Source organism: Neophocaena asiaeorientalis, unplaced genomic scaffold, assembly GCF_003031525.2.
Source record: "Neophocaena asiaeorientalis asiaeorientalis breed wild unplaced genomic scaffold, Neophocaena_asiaeorientalis_V1.1 scaffold138, whole genome shotgun sequence".
Classification (NCBI taxonomy): Eukaryota; Metazoa; Chordata; class Mammalia; order Artiodactyla; family Phocoenidae; genus Neophocaena; species Neophocaena asiaeorientalis.
This window is the reverse complement of record NW_020172632.1, coordinates 1,266,311-1,287,642: the sequence shown is the minus strand read 5'-3', so window position 1 is coordinate 1,287,642 and position 21,332 is coordinate 1,266,311. Positions and strand designations below refer to the sequence as shown.

The 21,332-nt window shown below is 45.4% G+C and overlaps 1 protein-coding gene across 1 annotated transcript in view; it reads left to right on the top strand.

The window, feature by feature from the left end:
• The window catches only part of AGBL4 (AGBL carboxypeptidase 4), a 1,255,618-nt gene extending 1,251,693 nt beyond the window's left edge, over window positions 1–3,925 (top strand). The window contains exon 13 of the mRNA XM_024739248.1: window positions 3,808–3,925. Coding sequence (XP_024595016.1) covers window positions 3,808–3,925 — 118 coding nt within the window. The remainder of the gene's footprint in view (window positions 1–3,807) is intronic.
• Window positions 3,926–21,332: the final 17,407 nt, after the last annotated feature.

The following is a 21,332-nucleotide window of genomic DNA, read 5'->3' as shown; positions in this document are numbered from 1 at the left end:
CTCATCAAACTATGAATATGACTTAGCTCTCAACTGGTCGGCAGTTCTTGAGAAAATGAATCTCAGGAGGATACAAGGCTCTGATGTGGGACTTGAATACTTCCCAATTTTTGTATTATTTTCCACCCAAGCATCAAATAACATACATGAAAGAGCAGTTCTGGTTTTAAAGGAAAATTATATGTTTTGACTCAAAATTAATCTTTGTTTTCTCTCATCTCTACGGATAATTATACTGTGTCAGTTTCCACCCACGTGCTGGTAGGAGCCTGTCAGCATCCCTGGGTGCTGTGCCACCCTTCGGGGAAGGTCCCTGGGGAGGCCAGGATGTGGGCCTGAGAGTGAAGGCTCAGGGACATGGCGTTGATGACCAGAGCTGAGACCCCGCGCTTATCTCGACCACAGTGACACAAAATGCCCCATCGAGGTGCATACAAATTAGACAGGGGAAATGAGCAGGCCAGGTAAGCCTCTGTGGGGAGACACAGCATCAGCACGGAGGGTGGGCCTCTAAGCGTAAGGTGGCCTCAGGCTCAGGGCCAGTGGGCTGCCTCCACGCTGGGGTTTGGATATGTGTGCGGGACATGGGAGTGGGAATCATCAGCTCTGCATCACACTGGAGCCCGCCATGTGGCAGGCCCTGCCCTGGATGCTGGGGAAACATAGATAACCTCTGCCCATCAGGAGCTCAGATTCACAGAGGAGAAAGCATGTACACATGCAAAGATAACAGACAATACTGAGCAATGTGTAAATGTGCTCAGTTACCTGTCAGATTGTGCCCTCTTTCAAAACACCGTCCATGGCTCCCCATTTCAGTTCGTCTTCTGGCTGTTCAAGGCCCTGGCCTACATTTAAAACTTCATATGCAGCCTCCTAGCACACACCTTTCCCTTGTGAGGACCTTCTCCACCCCACCTGCTTTCTACCACTTTATACCCCAGTCAGCAAGTCATACCTCCATGTTCATCCTTTTCCTTCTTTCTGGAATGTTCTCCCTTACTGTCTGTAGATGACAAATGCCAACTTATCTTTCAAAGCCCAGTCCAGACATCATATCTCTGTGTTTTTGTCCTTGCTCTCCACCTGAGGTAGAGCTCCTTCCTCTCTGCTGGATCCCGAACTGCATTTTGCACATACGTGTGCATGGTACGTCCCATAGCGTATTGTCACAGCATCTTTGCATGTTGTGACATCTTTGCATGTCTGGCTCCTCCACTAGATGGGCTGCTCCTTGAGGAATTATTTTATCACTCCTGTATCCTTAGTGCCAGGTGCAGAGCCTAGCTGGGAGTAGGTCCTAAATAAGCCCTAAATGTATGATTCATAAAATGGTAGAACTGAAGAAGCCCCTAAGAATCATCTACTTCAACCCCTTCGTGTTATAGTGAAAAGTGAGGCTCAATCAGAAATTACTCTCCCACACCATCTGGCAAACATTCGGCAGCCAGCAGGAGTATCCCAGGAAGGCTTCATGGACGAAGTGGGGCTTGAACTTGGTTTCAAAGGACATGTAGAATTCCAATGGATGAAACAGAAAGAGGAGAGAGGGCATTCCAGGTTGAGGGAAAGGTTGTAAGAGGCAGGGAGCTGAACCTGAAAAGACACATTCTAAGGCAATGACAGGCCAGGATGTTTAGGGCTATAGAGATGATAAAGATGGGACTAAAAATTCATTCAATTCATCAAACAACCTTCAAGCATCTACTCCATACCACTCAGGAATTGTAGAGAAAAATCAAATGCATCCAACCCACAGTCCCGTGAGAAAAATAGCTGGGCAAAGAGCTCCCTAGAAAGTGGTGTACTAAGAGATTAGGTACAAAGTGCTTCAGAAGCCTCTGGAAGAGAGAGGCTTACTTTCTGGGGAGTCAGCTTCCCAAAGGAGGTGAGTCTGGAGGGCACGATAGGAAAAGGAGCATCTCTGTGGGGCCCAGGTGTGAGATGCTTGCCTACCAGTGCCTCTCTCTGTGCCCCATCTTGAGCTGCAGGTGCTCTTTGGCTCTGTGATGGCCCCAGAGTCATTCTGCACGTTCACACCCCTCCCCAGCCACTGCACACCCTCTCCCCACGCACACCGTCTGCCTGGGGCTGCCCCACCTGTGATCATACCTGGGCTTCACCCGCAAAGAAACAAACCCAACTTATTTCCCATGCTTCCTTTGGGTGTGAAGACCCACACTCTCAGTGACATACGAATGGCACCTTGTAATTGGCAAAACTCTTCCCCAACCCCATTTACCAGAGCCTATGATGCAGGAAGGACATGGGCTCTACTATTTTAGAAATGAAGAAACAGAGGCTAGAGGAAAAAGGGACTTCTTCAAGATCACGTCGCCTGCAAACAACGTTCCAGCATATGTTCCAGGCTGTTGATGGGCACTAAGATCTAGATGTATCTCACCCATGCTAGATGGCTTTCCTATGTTAGCAAGGCCCCTCATGAGTGTGGAATTTTAGACAGTGAGGCTTCCTGGTGGAGGAGCTACATTAGGGCAAGGTGTCCCTTTTGTGTGCTGCCACCTGTTCTGTCTTTACCTTATTCGTGACTCATCGACAATGAAGGAAAATGATACTCCAGGGTCAGAGCATCATGGGTTATAAGAAGTCACATCTTGAATCCTAAATCAAACAGCCCAAGAGATTCCCATATTTGTGGCATTACCATTTTCTTCCATGCATTGTAGTTCTTTATTATTTATTATTTTGTGTAATTATTTTGTATAACTGTCTCCTCTACTAAACTGTAAGCAGCCTGAGGACAGCATCAACGTCTGACTCAACTTTGTCATCTCCAGAGTACAGTGGACCATACCTAGCACCTAGCACCTAGCACCTAGCACCTAGCACCATGCCTTTGTAAGTTATAGTAGGCAAAGGAAGATGCTAGGTGAGTTTATTCATATTATCTCATTTAACCTCACACCACCCTCCAAGATTGGAATATTTTATCCTCGTTTTGTAAATGAAACTCAGAGAAGTTAAACAACTTGCTCAAGGTCGTACCTCTCACATATAGCTGACCAGGGAATTCAGTTCAGTTCTTTCTGGATTGGCTAATCTTTCCGCTGCAAATAAATCTTAATCCAATGCTTGAATGAATGACGCATCAATTTGTTACTCAACAACATAACACACAAACAAGGCCCCGTATGAGGAAAAATGCAAACTGGATAAACTGGGTCCCTGCCTATCAGAAGCTCATAACCTAGTGTGTGGGCAGAACAGACAGTGAATAATTGCTGAAGAGTAGTGTTAAAGGTATTGCATTGGGTGCTGGGTGCTGGGATACAGAGATGAACTAGACACATCTCTGCCTTCAGAGAGCCCCCAAGATTGTAGGGGAGACAGACCCACCATGAAATGCCATAATTAGGCTATACTGAGAAATATAAAGGGAACTCTGGAGCCCATGATGGTTATGAAGGGAATGAGCTCCCTGGATCTGCCAAGCTGCAATTCCTCTATGGGTTCATGCCCATCCCATTGTGAAATGGATAGAATGAGTTAGAATCAAGTTGGAAGTGCGGAAGACTTGTAACTATAGGACAGTTAGGTTTTCTCCAGAACCAGAATGATACAACGTATCCATCCATTCATCTAACAGTCATTCCATCGAGTCATGCTGCCTGCTTTGAACCAGGCCCTGGGCTGGGTTCCTGGGATGCAGAGAAGAGGAAGTCAAGGCCACTGCTCCTAGGAGGTCACAGTCCAGTGGGGGGAGATAGACATGCACACAAATGATTGCAGTACAGCGTGTATATGTGCTGTCTTTCTTCTCTCTTTCTGTTATCTCCCCCTTTGCAGGAAAGAACGCCCCCCCTACAAGCGCCCACTCCTGCGGGGCCCAGCCAGCAGCCACCCCAACAGCAAAGGGGGCAAGAAGAGCTCAGTGAACCACAAAGACCCTTCAAACTCTTTTTAAGGACGTGGAGTCCGGGGTGGTCTTGTGGTGGCAGGCGCATGCATTTTCTGCTGGGGCATGAAATTAATCACCCTTCTCTAGTTTCCAAGATAATGGCTGTCAGATAATGTATAAGCTAGTGAAAGGGAAGGGAAAACATGAGAAATTTCATCATCGATTTTCCCTTTTACCAGTGGAAAATCAATTGTGAGCCTTCACCTTCAGGCTTAGGAACAAAATAGGAGATTCAAACCAGATGAGTACAGATGCTATTTTCCACAACATAGAGACCCTCACAGGAAGAGAAAATCCACACGTCCCTTCTCAGGTCACTGCTTTCCAGCCCCTTTACTGTTCTAAGTTGTGCAGTTACTCCAGATGTTTACCGTTTAGACTAGGCTACAGTTGTTTTCGGTTTTAGAAATGCAGTGTCCACATTTGCTGACCCAGAACAATAGCAACAACACATACAACGCGAAGACAAATGCACAGTTGGTAAATGGGACAGAATTTTTGAGATCACGATGGTCTTAGACATACGGTTAATTTATGAGCTGCATGCTCCCTGACTCCCCTAAACCCCAGCATGCAACTTCAGAAAATTGCTCTGAGAGCTATGTCCCAATGACCTGGGTCGTTTCATTGAATCTTTAGCTCCTAAAACAAAAAGTACTAGACACACATTCCAAAAGGTCTCTCATGGTTAAGATCTCTAGATCTTGGTGTCTGAGATCAAACCTGACCACTGAAGACAAGGACATGGGAACTCTGCAACAGGGGGGAGGAGGCAGACCGCCAGGGACAGGAGATGCAAAAGACAAAAGGATGCACTCTGAGGCAGGTGGGGATGATAAAATATTGTGCATTTTTCTACGGAGTAAAGTGCCTTTCGTGATGAATGGGTCCGGGGGAGTCGGCTCCCTGCCTGTCTGTGAAGCAGCAGCAGGCTGAATCACCATGACAGCCTGCTAATTAAAATGACCTCCCGGAAATAAGGATTAGGAGATAGGGAGAGAAAGGGAGGCTCAAGGGAGGGAGGGCCTTTAGCACAAAGCTTCAGTTTAGCATTCTTTTGTTTTGGGTTGGAGATTCTCAAACTTTGTTGCAAAAATTGAGAGCAAAGCTTATGCTCCCTTTGCTTATTGCTTTTCAGAAATGAAAACAAAAAACCATATGTTAGTCGGCTACAAATGTTGTGTTGTATATACAGCTTCTCCCCTGGGTTCTTGTTGCCCAGGAGAACACAAATAAAGTGCTTTATGCAGCTCCTCTGTTCCTCTGGGCGTTCTTGGCACCTTTCCTTCTAGGTCTCTCACTCCCTCAAGAACCAGCCGGTTGACCCAATTTGGTGTAACGCTCACTTTGCTGTCAGGGACTCTGTCATGAAGATAAGGAAGAACAGTCAAGGCTTGACTTTCCAGCAGCTCGTGCAGCAGAGTCCTGGGGAGTTTATTTGAATGCAACCATCTCAGCACGAGCCAACAGTGTGGCAGAGCTTTCAGAAATGACAGCATCTCTTGAGACGGCATAAATAGAGACAGATCGCATAAAATCAGAGATGATAGTCCAGATCTACTTTTCCCTGGTCAGACTGCTTCCATAACGTGACCATATTTAGGCCCCCCCTTTTTTTCTTTTTCTTTTTTTTTGGCGGTACGCGGGCCTCTCACTGTTGTGGCCTCTCCCGTTGCGGAGCACAGCTCTGGACGCGCAGGCTCAGCGGCCATGGCTCACGGGTCCAGCCGCTCTGTGGCATGTGGGATCTTCCCGGACCGGGGCACGAACCCGTGTCCCCTGCATCGGCAGGCGGACTCTCAACCACTGCGCCACCAGGGAAGCCCTAAGCCCTCCTTTATTTTTGGTACTAAGGTGGATCATTTTATAGATTTATACTGCATATTAAATAATGACATAGTACATTTCCAATTTACATTTTACTGGGAGTAAACTGATATCCATTTTAGCAAATCTTCATTGACATAAAAAATCATTTATTTTCATCAACTTTTTATCAATAGAATATCCTCAGTTTCAGACCCACTTTTTAAAAACTGTGTTGATTAATTAGATCACAGGCTTTATAAGCTCAGGCATACTAGTGGAGCCAGGCAACTCTGGGTTCTAATTCTGCATTCAAACATTGGTTCTGTCTCTTAATATCTGTGTGATCTTGGGTAAGTTATTTAACCTCTCTGAATCTTAGTTTCCTGTAAGATGGTGATAATTATGTCTACCTCATTACAGTAGTTATGTGGGTTTGATGAACTTAGGTGTGGGGAATGTCAGCAAATGTGCTCAATAAATGATAGCTGTTATTTGGAGTGTGGCCAGGATGGTGAGGGGTCTGCAAATCATTTCCCATTGGAAACAGATGAGAAGACTGGAGCTGTTTATCCCTGAGATGAAAAATAAGAGGGAGCGGGGGTAGGAAAGCAAGATCGCAATCTCTAAAAAGTTGAAGAAAACATCTTGGACATTCTTTTTGTCCAAAAAAGCAAACTTGTTCTATGTTGCCAAAAGTAAGAACCAAATCCAGGGAGGTAGTCTCAGTAAGACAGATTTCAGCTCAAACATGAGGAAAACCTTCTAGTGAATAGAGTTGTCGACCATTGGATGGGCTCCGTTGAGAGATACTGAGTTCCCCAACAGTAGAGGTATGCAAGCAGAATCTGACTGAGCATCTGGAGGAACTCTAGTGGGATGCTGGATGCTCAATGGCATCACCTCCTATTCTATAACTCTGAAGAGAAATGACATGAGATGGGACTTACATTCCTGATGTCAGACAATGGAGTGTACAGTACACAATGGAGTGTACAGTACAAAAAGTAACATTTAACACTAAACAAGTGACATTAAGTGTCTCTGAATTACAGAATATGGACCCTGCTAACATTCAGCAATCCTTATGAGGGAAAAATACATGGCTATAAGGCAGACTGTAGGATGTGTTTGCAAAAGGGATGTCTGCATCTCCACATTGGTTGCCAGTGGACTTCCCTGTGGCCTCAGCCTGATCAGCAGCTCCCTAGCTTTCTGAGGCCAGGTTATACCTAACGGTCTCAGGTTAGAGGGGAAGAGTTTCAGCACTGAGATGGAGGACAGCACCAAGCCGGCAGGTGAACTGGCTAGAAGCCACCAGCCCACCCAGCCCCAGCAGGGGGCGCTGCAGCCTCTCTTCTTGTCTGCTCTCTTCCTTCTCAGGATAGTACCACAGTGGGTAGAACCGGCTACCAAACCAGTGTACTAAGGAGAGTGAGACAATTATGCAAAAAGGAGGGGAGGAGAGTGAAGGGTCACGCTGGGTCTCTACCTGGCTCTCACACAAATCTCCATAAACAGTGTCAGTTTTGCTCTGCATTAGTCCACAGGCTCAGAGACAGCTGTGGCAGAGAAGCCACAAGCCGGAGGCCACCCAGATCCTTCGTGCTGAAGCCCACAGTAGAGGCTGGGTCACCTGCCTCTGACGATGTTTGCTTTGCTGCCGCTGCTTCTGCCGCAGCAGGAGGAGGCCTTCAGCTGCTCTCCCAGTTGCCTCTGAATGGGGGAGGGGCACAGGATGAGCTTTTGTCCTTTCACTGTAATTCAATGACACACCTGAAACTTGCCTAAGAGGCCCCCAACTCATTTTCCTAAGTAGTGAGTGCAGTGCCAAGCATGGAAATCTTGAGTGATTAGCATTTGTAGAGCATCAATTCAATTCATAAATATTTTTGAACATTTACTGTGTGCCAGGCATTGTGCCAGGTGCCTTTACATCCATTGCCTCATTTGATACTCCTGACGGCTTCTTGTGATAAGTATCATTTTCTCATTTCTCAGGTGAGAAAATGAAGACCCCTAAAGGTAAAATACTTTGTTTGCATTCATATGGCTAGTGAGATCCTGGATTCAAACCCAGCTCCCTTCCCACTACCCTACATGGGACCTTCTCCGTTAGTTTCCAGGTAAAATCAGGCCAAAACAGGAAAAACTCAGGCCAAATCCTTTCATAGTGTATTGCAGAGTTTGGCTAGTTATACTTACTTGATCCAAATCCTAGAGGAATTTCTAGGTTTTCACCTCCTTTCTCTTGGACCCTCTCTTCATGTGTAATGGTTGCTTCTAACAGTTGCTCACTGACGTAACCCTGCTCTGACCCAGTCTGACTGCTAGGTATATGAAAAAACTGAATCAGAGATTGAATTTTGAAGAAATGAAGGTACAAGAGCAAACATTCAACAGTTGCTCTCCGCACTAATGGAGCTCACACAGACAAAAGAATGGCATGTCACGGTACGTTGTACCTTGCAATAAATCAATATTCTATTAAACTGTACTGATGCCATTTAAAAAAAAAAAAGTAGAAAGTAAGTTTCCAGGCTGGGTGTATGTGTCAAGATTTCAGGAACTTGTTAGCACCTGCGGATGAAACCCTACCTTCTTCCCATCTCTCATTCCCACACACCTGTCTGAGTCCCTACTGGGCACTCCAACAGGGTAGGGTTTCATTTATCACTTGACATGCAAAAGCTTCTAGATCTTCCAGGATTCCTGGAAGCTCAGCAAGGTAGTTGTTGCCGGACCCATCCCGGCACCTTCTGGGTTACTGAGCCCAGGAAGCTAATCTAGTTCAAGTGTTGTATCATTCCCTCCTCAGTGTGTGAGCTGAGCCCACTGTGTCCCTCAATTTTTGTTCAGATGTTTTCTTTGAGTCCTGCCTCCCGAGCACTTTAAGGGCACCAAGATTAGAGGTCGTTTCCCTTATGGCTCAGCTCAGCCACTGGGGTACCAGGACAGACAGAACAGGGGAGATATTATAACATAATAGGGTCAGCCTGGGCTGAAAGAGTCAGGTAAACTGAAATGTGAATCCTAGCTCTTCCGTTAACTAACTAGCTGTATGCCTTTGGGCAAAGACTTTAACCTCTTTAAGCTTCAGGATCCACATCTGTAAAATGGGAATGATAATACCTACTTCCCACAGTTATTGTGAAAAGTAAATACAATGACATCTATGTACAACACAGCGCCTCTAGTTAGTAATGTGTTGTGCGCTGGAACATTTGTTAAGAGGGTAGATCTCCTGTTAAGTGTTCTTATAACAACAAGAACAAAAAAGCAAACAAAAGGCAGAAAAACAACAAGGAAATGTTTGGAGGTGATGGATATGTCTGTTACCTTGACTATGGTGATGGCAACATAGGCAGATACCTAATCTACCTATGACCAGACTTGTCAAGTTGTAAGCATTAAATATATACAGGTTTTTGTATATCTATTATACAAAAAAGCTGTTTTCAAAATATAAGAACATCTCTAAAATACCTGGCATAGAGTAGAACTCTCTCCCCAGCCTCCACCTTTAACTTGCCAGGATTGGAAACACCTTTCCTTGAAGCGAAAGCTTTTCTTACTCCCAAATGAAGTGCAGAGAGAAGTATAAGCTGCCCCCCCCGCCCCCGCCGAGGACAGGAATGAGAGAAGTATCAAGCAAAATGACAGTCACACAGAGGGATCAGTGTCTTTGTAAGTTGGGGGCTCAGAACGGTGGGAAGACAGCGCTGGACACAACGTTCTCCTAGACTGAATTGAGGCAGAACTGACAAGACTAAAAAGAGAGGGGCGTAGACATTCTGCAAGATACCAGTTTTATTAAAATAACAACAAACAAATCTTAGTAAGATTTATAAGAGGCTCTTTCTCTGCTATTTTTGACCCTACAACGTCTCCAGGGTCATCTCTGTGAGGTTATCATATCAATACACTCTGCTAGCTGAAACTCAGGAATTCCCTGCAGCATTAACTCTATGTGCTCTCATTAAACTCAGGGTGCATGCTGGACAGGGCTTATTTTGTAGAAAGAAGAAACTGGTATCAGTGTAATTAAGTCCCTTGCCCATAGTCCACAGCTCGTAGATAACTAGAAGAGGACCTGGGTACACGCTTGACTCTGCCACATCCCACTACCTCTGTGATCAACCCCAAACCTCACCACTAAGCTGACCAATTCAGGAAGTCATTCCTACGACACCTGTTTTAACTCCTTAATGCTTAAAATTCACTTGTTCCCCAAAGACCTCAGGTTTCTTTTTGGCTGCCCCCCTGTCAGCCTTAAATCCAAACCTGCTTCTCTCTCTGTCACCAGCTGTCTTGGTTAGCGTCCTCTTTTCCCGCCTCATTGCCCAGACTGGAACCCTTGCCCTTGTCATAACTCCTGTCCCTTCCTCTCCACATAGCCAGCCAGTCACCAAGGCTCATTGCTTCTGCCTCTGTGATGCGTCTGCCTTCGAGCAGTATAATGGCATGACTTTGGAGTCAGATAGTCCTGAGTTTTCATGGCGACTCCACCGCTTGTTACTGCTGTCCTGTGAATCATTTAAAGCAGAGTTTACTTTCCTCATCTTTAAAATGGGGACATAATACTTATCGGCAGGATTGTTGTGCATTTTCCTTCCTCTGCCTTGTCCATGCTCTTCCTCCGCTTCACTCCCACCGTCACGTCCTGCCTGGGTTGCTGGAACAGCCCCTCCTTGACCTCCCTGCCTTCCGATGCTCTCCTCTAATCTATCCTCCCTCTCTCCAAAGGAGCGTCCACGATCTCTATAAAACATGACCCCGTGTGTATGGCACCTCTTTCAAATCAATCGTCCGAGCGAGGAGCTTGGATATCACGCCACTGCTGTGTCTTTCTCACCTCCCTGCCGATCAGCTGCCACATCCTGCTGGCCTTGCTTGCTCCGCGTTTCTCATATCCGTCTACCGTCTCCACTCTTCTTAACTAGAGAAAATCCTTCGAGACTTAGCTCAGATATTCCCACTCCACGTCATCCTCCCCAGTCGCAGAGTTGTAATGAATTGCTTCCTTTTCCTGTGTCCCCTAGCACTTTGCTGATTTATCTATGTATCGATTACTTCACTGAGAGTTGTAATGAATTGCTTCCTTTTCCTGTGTCCCCTAGCACTTTGCTGATTTATCTATGTATCAATTACTTCACTGAGATGATAGTCACCTCCTTCATTATCATGTCATTTCTGAGAGCAGAAACTAGGTTTTATTCATCTCCATACCTCTCATGGCACCCAGCACAGCTCCAGACCTATCAGAGGCACTCAGTTAACGGAGCAGAACAAAAGAATGGACAAATCTTAAATCCACAATTCCATTCTGAGCTTATCCTAATAACTAGATCCTAATTACAGATCTATCTTCCCAAAGCACTGACCTCTCTGAGACATTCCACTGCTCAGACTTCATCCATAGCTCCCCTTACCTCCAGAACTAAATTCCAGCTCCACATACAAGGCAGCATGCATGGTAGAGGGCTTTGGACTTGCGGTCGGAAGTCCTGGGTGGTCTTCAAGGCTCTGCTCTCAAAGGACAGATGGAGGACATCGATTCATTGGGTTGGCCAAAAAGTTTTTTTGATTTATCATGGCTCCAAACGATTAAGCTCAGTGAATTTTGCTCAGACTATTTTTATGAAGTAGAATAATGGCAATATAAGGAAAACCCAAATGAACTTTTTAGCCAACTCAATACTTCATCTCCAGTCTTTTCTTGAAGGCCAAGTTCACTTTAAGAGCCCAAGGCAATTAGATCATTCTTCTCATAAGCATAAAAGCAACTATCTTTGCTGCTTCTGTGGCTACAGCTACTGCTTCTACTGCTGCTACCACTACTGCTATTGGTGCCGCTGTGACTACCACTACTTTTCTACTACTACTCTTACTGCTGCCGCTATTACTGTTGGTGCTGTTTATTACTACTATTACTTGCTAATCTTCTACTACGACTACTACTATTACTACCGCAGCTGCTACTCTGCCCCAGCTGAGTGCCTGCTCAGCTCCAGGCCCTGCACTCCGGGTTGCTTTGTTTTACATGTAATCCTCACAGCAACCCTATGAAGCAGGTGTTGCTCCCTGAGAAGGCAACAGAAGCTCAGAGAGGTTAAGGAACCTGTGCAAAGTCACACAGCTCCTAAGTAGAGGAGCCTGGTTGACACCAGACCCCCAGTGCTTACATTCTTTCCATTTTCCCCTCTGCTTTTATGTGTACAGTCCTAAGACTGACAGAACGATACATAGGTAGTGCTGGTTATAAAAAGCCTCTGCCTCAGGGAGCTCACCGGTTCATCTTTGTTCCTGTGTACGACCTCATTTTGCCTTATTCCCCTGAGCCTGGCTCTAGGCGTTCTCCTCTGCAGCTAGATGTCTGTCCCTGCACGTCCTCCGTGCTTGAGTCTCTGCCTTTGAAACAACTGCTGAGAAACGATTGTCTTACAGGCAGAGCTGGCACTACCCTTAGAGTTCTAATGACAAGAGGGAGGTTTTGCCAGGAGGTCAGGATAGAGTAATGCAGAGGAGGCCTCTGTTAACCCACCTCCTGCATTAAAAAGCAGATGCTAGAGGGAGTTTCCCCACTAAATATCCTACAGACTTCCTCTTCCTCCACTCCAAACCACTTCCTGCCCCCAGGATTCAAACTGTAAAGGGAGAAGGATTTAAAAATGTAGACACTGGGATACAGGCTTCTGCTCCCAGCTCTGATACTGCCTGGCTGTATGACATTAAAAAAAAAAAAAAACCTCTTGCCCTGTCTGGAGTTACCCCAGAGCTTTGGCTGGTTTCCGGTTCTTACTCTTTAAAATGGGGACATAATCTTCAACCAACCTACTCTCAAGAGTATTGTGAGGATACAAAGAGAGGATAACTGGGAAAGTACAGTATTTTGACAAATCTTTCCCAGTATTTTCTCCCCTCTTTCTGAGACCTCATAAAGGTCCCCTACCCGGTCCATGCCTTGCCTTTGACCTGGATTGTTCTGTCGTTAATTCATCCAGCAAAATTTATTAAACACCTGTATCTGCCAGCCACTTCTCATTTCTGTCTGCTGCCCTGATTTCTACCTGTCCTTCAAGACCCCTCCTCCAGGAAGTCTTCCCTGACCTCCCAGCCCTCAGTGCTAACTCATCCTCTGAGCTTCTAGAGAACTATTGTCTAAACCTTTCACGGTCCCTTAGCAATGGCTTTGGTATTTCACTTCTCCTGTTTATCAGCTCTATCTTCCCCACTGTACTTTGCCTTGTTCTTGGGGTGAGATGATTAGAGATGGCAAAACCAGTCTTACTCATTGCTCAGGTCCCGGGGCCCAGACAAAGGCCCTGCAGAGGGTAACCATTCACTGAGAATCGGCAGGTATTCCTGCTGCTGACGAGAACGATGATGATGGGCACGAAGATGAGATGCCTGCTCTGAGCAGAACATTTCTGTGAGGCTGATGCCCCTCCTTCCATCTTCCCACACCCCCTTCCCTCCAGAAGTTCATAAATGAGGACACCTCCTTAAATTTCTGGGAAAAGTGGAGCAAACCTAGCTTACAGGCCCATATAGAAAGCTGTCAAACTTTAAGGCTAAGAGCATTCATGGGAGAGAAAAAAAGAAAGGAGGGGGATGGGGAGGGGCTGGGCGACGTAGGAAAGGTAAAGTGACTGTGATGGATGTAAGTGCATGAGTGTGTGTGTGTGTGTGTGTATGTGTGTGTACTGGTATATTTGCATTGTGCGTGAGGCTTTTATGAGTAACCTCCTTATATCTGAGTTTGTGACACATGGGTTTGTGTAGCTGTGAATGTATGTTTGCATAACTCAGCATTAGATTATAGATCATTGTCGATTCTAAGCACATTTTTATATTGCCTCCTAGTTTGAGGTCTTGGGCTAAGTTTCTGTTTGAAACTCTATCTAATCTCTTGACATTTCATCCATATTATTGCGTCATCCCCTCTGCCCAGCCTCCCACAGACTGTACCCAGAGGACGTCAGGGCCACCTCTCCTCCTTCCCAGTCCCAGGGAAGGCTGATGCGGGTTCCAGCCAGACCAGTCCCTCAGGGTAAGAAGCTCACCAGCAGCCCCTTTCCTAACCCCATCAGTGGGTGGCCTCGTGTTGACGGCTCCTTCCTGTATCTCGGCCTTCTTCGTGCTTCTGCCTGTTTTCCTCTTTCTCATTCTTCGACTGAAGTTTGAAAACACAACTGTGGCATGGTGTTGGGAAGGGAGAGACTGCTCTCCTTAATACCCCAATTCCTCTCCAAGCTGCTCCTGGAGAACTGAATGGTTCAGAGCCACGATTCCAGAACATTCTCTTCTGTTCAATTTTAGATGCACTCGCTGAGGCCTGCTCTAAAGTAGGCTGAGTCCTGGTCGGTGTTTGGAAGTGGAGAGTGAGCCACTGTGAATATACACTTCGTGGCTCCACGGAGCAGCTCCAGGGGCCCTGAGACTTTGACTTTGCTGAAATGCAGACACACAGGATGGGGACTTTCAAATGTTAAGCCTTATTCATTGTGCATAGGTAAATTCATTCTTTAGCACATGTAGCATCCATTCGCTCCTTCTCTTGTTCACTCATTCATTCAGCCTTAAGGAGACCATGTGATTATTAGAAAGGGCGCTAACTCAGAGGCTGGGATTTAAGCCTGATTCAGCTGCTGTCTTCTTCCTTCTGAATCTCAATCTCCCCTGCAGAATGGAATTAAAAAGGGGTGTTCTGCCTAATCCATGGGATTGCTTTAAGGAGCTTCAGGGGAAATGGACTTAGTGGGGAGAAGGAACTAACCTTCTCCACATGCATCCATTCTACAACCACACAAGTGGAGTGGGGTGGGGGCAAGGGGATCTTGAAATGATCCATTAGAAAGAGCTTGAACCGGAAGCAAAAATATCTGGAATCAAATCCCAGTCTACTAGCATGTATGCAACTTTGGAAAAGTAAGTCTCCCTCTCCCAACCTCAGTTCGCACATCTAGAAAATGAGCCTGTTGAATTAGGCAATCCCTAAAGGCTCCTACAATTCTGCCATTTTGGGAGTTCTAGGACCCCTCCAACCCAGATGCCCACCCTGAAAGATGATCTCATATCGACCTTGAAAACCATGTCAGGTTTCTAGACCAATGCTTGGGCAGGATGTGTAGGTAGTCAGCTTTCATACTCAGCTCAGCAGCACTGGTGGTGAGGCTGGCCTCCCAGAGATTCTTTCTGTCCTCAGACCTGATGCTGAACCAGAGGCCTCTGGAGAGATGAGACCAGCGGGTGACATGGCGAACCTTGCACACAGAAGGTGCGGTGCTGTGGACTTAATTAACATCACCGTGTAATAGATACCAGGGGGTGTGTCTGAACTGCCGGAGAGGATAAATAAAGCAATGTTTTATCTTAAGTGTTGGTTAACGGTGAGTAACAAATGGACTTGTGCTTTATTCACTGCACTTCACTGCACAGCCCTACTAAGGTTTCCCTAGACCCTGTGAGAAGGCAAACCTGCATTTCAAGAGGATGTGTTATAAATTGCTTGCCAAGCAGCTGGAGAACTAGGACCCTGACTGGATGCTGTAATAGACTCATGTAGAGAGGAGAGCACAGGACTATGGACTCTGGTATCTGACAGACCCAGGTGAGATCTGCTCTGCCATCATGTGACCTTGAGCCACCTCTAGGAACTGCAGGTTCCTCACTTATAAAATGGGGTTAATTAGTGCCTGGGCCACAGGAGGTTCGTGAAGAGTAAATGGCATGATGTAAATAAAGTCCCTGGCAAATGGAAGTGTCCTTCAAAGGTAACTATTATTATTAGTCACAATCACATGACTCTTAGGCTTAGTATTTCTAAGATAATCAGTCCAGCCGACAGGCCGGCACACACAAGAGAAGCTACAGTCCCTCATCGTGAACGGATACTGAGGTGACAGTGTCTTCCTTCATCAACAGCAGGTGGTCATCCGTCCACCTCCAACAGTGTCCTTCTTTCCTCTCACTATAATACCATCAATCTTCCTTTCTTTCCTTTTCTTTCTTTCTTTCTCTCCTTCTTTCCTCCCTCCATCCCTTCCTCCCTCCCTCCCTCCCTTCCTTCCTTCCATTCATAATGTCTGCCATGGTATCTTAGTTTGGGTTCTTTCAAAAACAGAGACCTGGACAAGAAACTGAGAGCAAGCAGCTTATTCACCAGGTGATACCTGGAAGTAGATGTAAGGGAGAGGCAAAAGTGAGACAGAACAGGGAGAAAACCCAGTAAAGTGTGTATTAATGAGCTAATTACCACTGAGGGGAAAGGGCCTCAATCCCTCCAGGAACTTTCTTGGAACTGGTATAAAAGCACTCCCCAGAGCTGTCTCCCTAGAAGACAGGGAAACAACTGAGGGCTGCCCCCTTGGGTGTAAGTTCCCCTTCACTTGTTCCTCTGTAAGGCTGATCCCTGAGGCAGCCCTGGTCCGGTTCCAAGTGCGTGGAACTGTCCACCACGGCTGTGCTGAAATCAGGTGAACTGAGGAGATGTGAAGCAGACAACACAGGCATCTGCCACACATGGGCACAAGAGGGTCGAGTGAGGCCTGAGTGCATTGACGTTGCTGTCCCATGGCTGGTAAGTTTGGTAGGGACAGTGTCTGAGTCAACTCTGTATCCCAAGAGTCTAACAAGTGTCTGCACAACATTGCATACCCAGTGATTATGTGCTGAGTGGAAGGATGTATGTATATAGGTATGCATGTATGGGTGGATAGATGGATGGATAGCGGGGCATAAGGATGGATAGAGGGACTTTCTCCTTTGTAAGAGTAATTTCTACCTACAATGTAGCAGGTAAATAGAGGCTGGGGGAGGTGGGATGCAGATAGAGTTTGATGTACTGGGGTGACCAGCATGAGGCATGGGCAGGTAGGTCAAGGAGTCCCAGAAGAAATAAATCTAGAGCTGGGTCAAGCGAGCTGCACCAAATGGGTCATCATCGATGCTGGGCCTGTTGACGAGGTTGCCTCAACCTGGTACTTCAGCTTGGAATCCACACCACAAATGGTAGCCAGAAGAGGGGCTGAAATGAAATTGTGAAGAAAAGTAGTCTCGGGGCGGGATCAAAAGAGGGAGAGACTGCGTGTGTGTGTGTTGGGGAGGGTGGTGGTGGCAGGGAAGGGCAGTAGCCTAAAGCTTGGACTCAAAGGACCTCAGATTTAGACACTCCTTAGGCCTTTGCACAGCCTGGCCCTTACTTACTGTCCACTTTGATATTGCATGAAAGCTGATTTTCCTTTTAGTAATTAGTGCATTTGACCAGGGAAAAGGAAAATAAAAATAAAGTGTTGGGATATTATACATTTTATAGGCATCTTTATTTTTTTTTATCATAGTTGAAATCTTGATCAGTTTCTACAAGTAACATTTCCTTTATCCCGATTATGAACACAATACTGCTTGTTTGGAAAACTTTGACGTTTGAAAAATAGGAAAAAGCCTAAAGAAAATAATTTACCACCACCAAGAGATAGATAACTCAATGTATTTTAAATATATTTTAACAACATTTAGATAATTTTATATTAACAATTTTAGACATTTCCCCCCATTGAGCTCCCCAGTTGGACTGTGTGATATATAATTTTCATATACAGTTCTCCATGTCATTGAATATTCATTGAAACTAATTTTTGCTGATTATGTGATATTCCATCATATGGGTAAAACCTAATTTATTTTCGCATTCCCTCTTGTTAGACATTTAGGTCATTTCCCATTTTTTTAATGTTAAAATTTTGCTGGTGTGAACACACATGTGCAAAACTCTTCATATGCAATGTGTCCTTTAAGCTTCCCTACAAACCTATGAGGTGAGCACTGTACAGATTCCTTTTTTACAGATTAGGAAACTGAGGATCTGAGAGGAGTTAAATGATTTGTTAAAGGTTACTCAGTTCAGGTTACCCTAAAACAGGCCCTGGGGTAAGGACCCAAGTACAAGGGATTTCTTTAAGAAGGGATGTCAAGAAAAAACAGTAGAGAAATGGAAAAGGAGATGAGGAGGGCAGGCAGCCAATGGAACAGTCATTAGCAAGAAAGTTGCCACCATGGATAACCAGAGCCTAACCCTGCTGGGGAAGTTCAGGATTATCCCACTCCAGGGATGAGAGAGCTGGGTATTTTTCACCAGCTTCAGTCAGTCTTGTTGAGGCTGCTGCCAAGGAGCCTGAATTCCCTGTCACTTCTAGGCTGCTGGGGGAGGGAGCAAAGCAGTCTCTGGAGGCCACATACATGCAGGTGCTGGCAGTCAGAAGTTGGGCAGCATTCCCTGCAATGATGAGGGCAAGGGGGTAAGGGTGGGTGCTGACCGGGGCCACTAAGGTCTGTCACATAGCTAGTAACCATCAGAGCTGGGATTTTTTTTTTTTTTTTTTTTTGCGGTACACGGGCCTCTCACTGTTGTGGCCTCTCCCGTTGCGGAGCACAGGCTCCGGACGCGCAGGCTCAGCGGCCATGGCTCACGGGCCCAGCCGCTCCACGTCATGTGTGATCTTCCCGAACCGGGGCGTAAACCCGTGTCCCCTGCATCGGCAGGCGGACTCTCAACCACTGCGCCACCAGGGAAGCCCCAAGAGCCCATACTTTTAATGACCTGGCTTTACAGATTCACGAAACCTCCCTGTGGCCTTGGGGAAGTCACTTCATCTCTCTGAGCTCCAGGATCTGATGGGAATAATGCTCTCTGCCACATCTGACTCAAAGCACTGTCATGAGATGACAGCATGGATGTGTCAGCACCTTGCTTATCAGCAAGGCCAAGGTTGGTTCAGCATTACTGACCATTCCCATCAGATGGGTAGGAATCACTTCAGGCAGACATTCAGTGCTCTCCTGATGATATAGCTAATTAAAGGAAATTAATAGAAGATGGGCCGGTTCCCTGAGTTTATTAGCTGAGTGGTTTTCTAGATTAATTACATAGAATGCAATGTACATACAGCTCATTGAAATAAATATAAGTCCTTGATGAACTTTGGAGCAGTCCATTTTTCTGGCAAGAGGGAAATGAATACACAATTGCTTATCTCTATGCACTGACAATCTCCAGGTCTGGATTCTCCCAGGAGGAAGTTTAATTGCTCCATAAGCTTCAAATTCAAGGGCTCCTCAATGCTAAGGTTCTGACGAGCTGCATTAGAGTAAAAATGACAAAGATGCCAGTTGACATACTTAATAAATATGTGGCCCCTGAAGGGGCCGCTATAGGCTGGTCATGCCAAGGAGGTTACCAATAGGAAGTCAGTATTTCTGCAGCCCTTCGCCGCCGACTGAAGTTCACATTTAAGGGTAAGGTCAAGCAAAGTGGAGATTGAACCCTGGTCTGGCTGACTTCAAAATCCATGTTTATTCTAGAAGACCTGTTCTCCCCTGTGTTCTCTCCTGTCGATATATTACAGCTTTACCAACCACCAGAAAGTAAGTGTGAATTAGCTGCACAGAACCGCTCTTAAGTGGTAGCTATCTACACCGATTCCTACACCCTGCCAGGCCTGTGTAAGCATTTATCTAGATTTTATTTTGGTAGTATGGAACATGAGTTAATATTTCAAAAATTTGGGTTTGCAAAACTAGCATGTTTACTTACTTCTAGGCACTATGGTTATAATTCAAGTAGATTTCACCAGGTGATTGATGGTGCCAATGCCTCCATCTACTACTACTAATGCCAGGAGATTCACATGCATTCTTTTATTTTTAAATACATTTATTAATCTTATTTATTTTCTTTTTGGCTGCGTTGGGTATTCGTTGCTGTGCACAGGCTTTCCCTAGTTGTGGAGAGTAGGGGCTACTCTTCGTTGCAGTGCACGGGCTTCTCATTGCGGTGGCTTCTCTTGTTGCGGAGCATGGGCTTCCGTAGTTGTGGCTAGCGGGCTCAGTAGTTGTGGCTCGCGGGCTCTAGAGTGCACTGGGCTTAGTTGCTCCGCAGCATGTGAGATCTTCCCGGACCAGGGCTCGAAACTGTGTCCCCTGCGTTGGCAGGTGGATTCTTAACAACTGTGCCACCAGGGAAGCCCTACATGCCTTCTTAATCTTCCCAACAACCCTGAGAGTAAGGCATACAGTCCCCATTTTGTAGATGAGGAGTTAGAGACACGAAAAGTAACACGCCCAGGGCCACAATGCTAGTAAGTGGTAAAGGGAGGATTCAAACATATTTCAGTCTGGCTTCAAAGCCCAAGCACTTTGACACCATGATAACACCTCCAACCATCTAGATGTTCCCCAGCTTTCAAACCCATGAATTGTGCCAATTCCATATTCTCATCTCTAGCCTAAGACTATCCCCAGAAATTCAGATTCATACAGTCAGCGGATCACCAGCTATCTCAGACTTACACTGAATTTTTGATTTCCAGGTATGTTTTTATCCCTGCCCCAAATCACCCCCTCTGTCTTTCTTATCCATGCAAAAGGCAATACCATCTGGTTTCCCAGGCCAAATATTTTGTTGTTAATCTTGATACTTCCCTTTTGATCCTTCATATCTAGTACATTAACAGTCCTACAAAATACACCCAAAATCCATCCACCTCTCTCCATCTCCTCTACAGCCATTTCAGAGCAAGCCACCACCATCTCCAACCTGTGTGAATCCAATACCTTCCCCTAAGGATCCTGCTTTCAACTTCATTCCCCTGCAGTCCATCTTCCCCAAAGTGCTCTTTTTTAAAAAAATCATAAATCATATCATCTGCTACAGATTGAATGTTTGCATCCCCCCAAATTCATGTGTTGAAACCTAATGCCCAGCAGAATAATATTAGGAGGTGGGACCTTGGGGGGTGCTGAGGTCATGAGGCTGGAGCCCTCATGAATGGGCTTCACTTAGGATAATAACAACTATACTGGCTGGAAAACACCAAGTATGTTTAAATGCATTATTAGTTCATAAAAAAACTTAGTTCAATTTTGTGGAAAGACAGGAAATCTCATTATCTTAGAAAACTCATTGTCTCAAAAACTGGTAAATAGAGGGAAAGAATGAAAAATTTAACCTGCCTTTCCTGTGCAAACTAGGAAATGTGCTAACACCAAAAAGAGAAAAGTAGACATTATGTACCTTCTGTTATATATATATCTATATATATATATATTTTAATTAACCTGAATTTGATCAAGCCTCTAGATTCAACTACCAATTTTCATGAAATACAGAGGACAGAGGAACATATTAACTTGTACCATGAGGAAGCAGGTAAAAATCCAGACTTAGTTCACCTAAAAGCCAAATAACCTAGGTTCTTCCACAAATAAATTGCAAGTCAAAAGGTGGGAGCAGAGGGAGAAATCTTAGTTTGAAGAGACTAACGAAACACACAAAACAGGCAAAACTAATCTGAATTATTTAGGAATTCACCCTAAATGATAAACCTCTGAAGAAATGCAAAAGAGTGAAAAACTATAAAAATGAAAGGTAATGGTTACCTTGAGAGGGAAGGAGGAGGCTGTGACTGGGATGGAGTACACGGAGGGCTTTTGAGTTAGCTGGCAAAGTTCTATTACTTGACATCAACTGGTATTTACAAGGGTGTCTGCCTTAAAACAATCCATTAAGCTATTCTTTGTTTCATGTGATTTTCTATACCTGCATTTT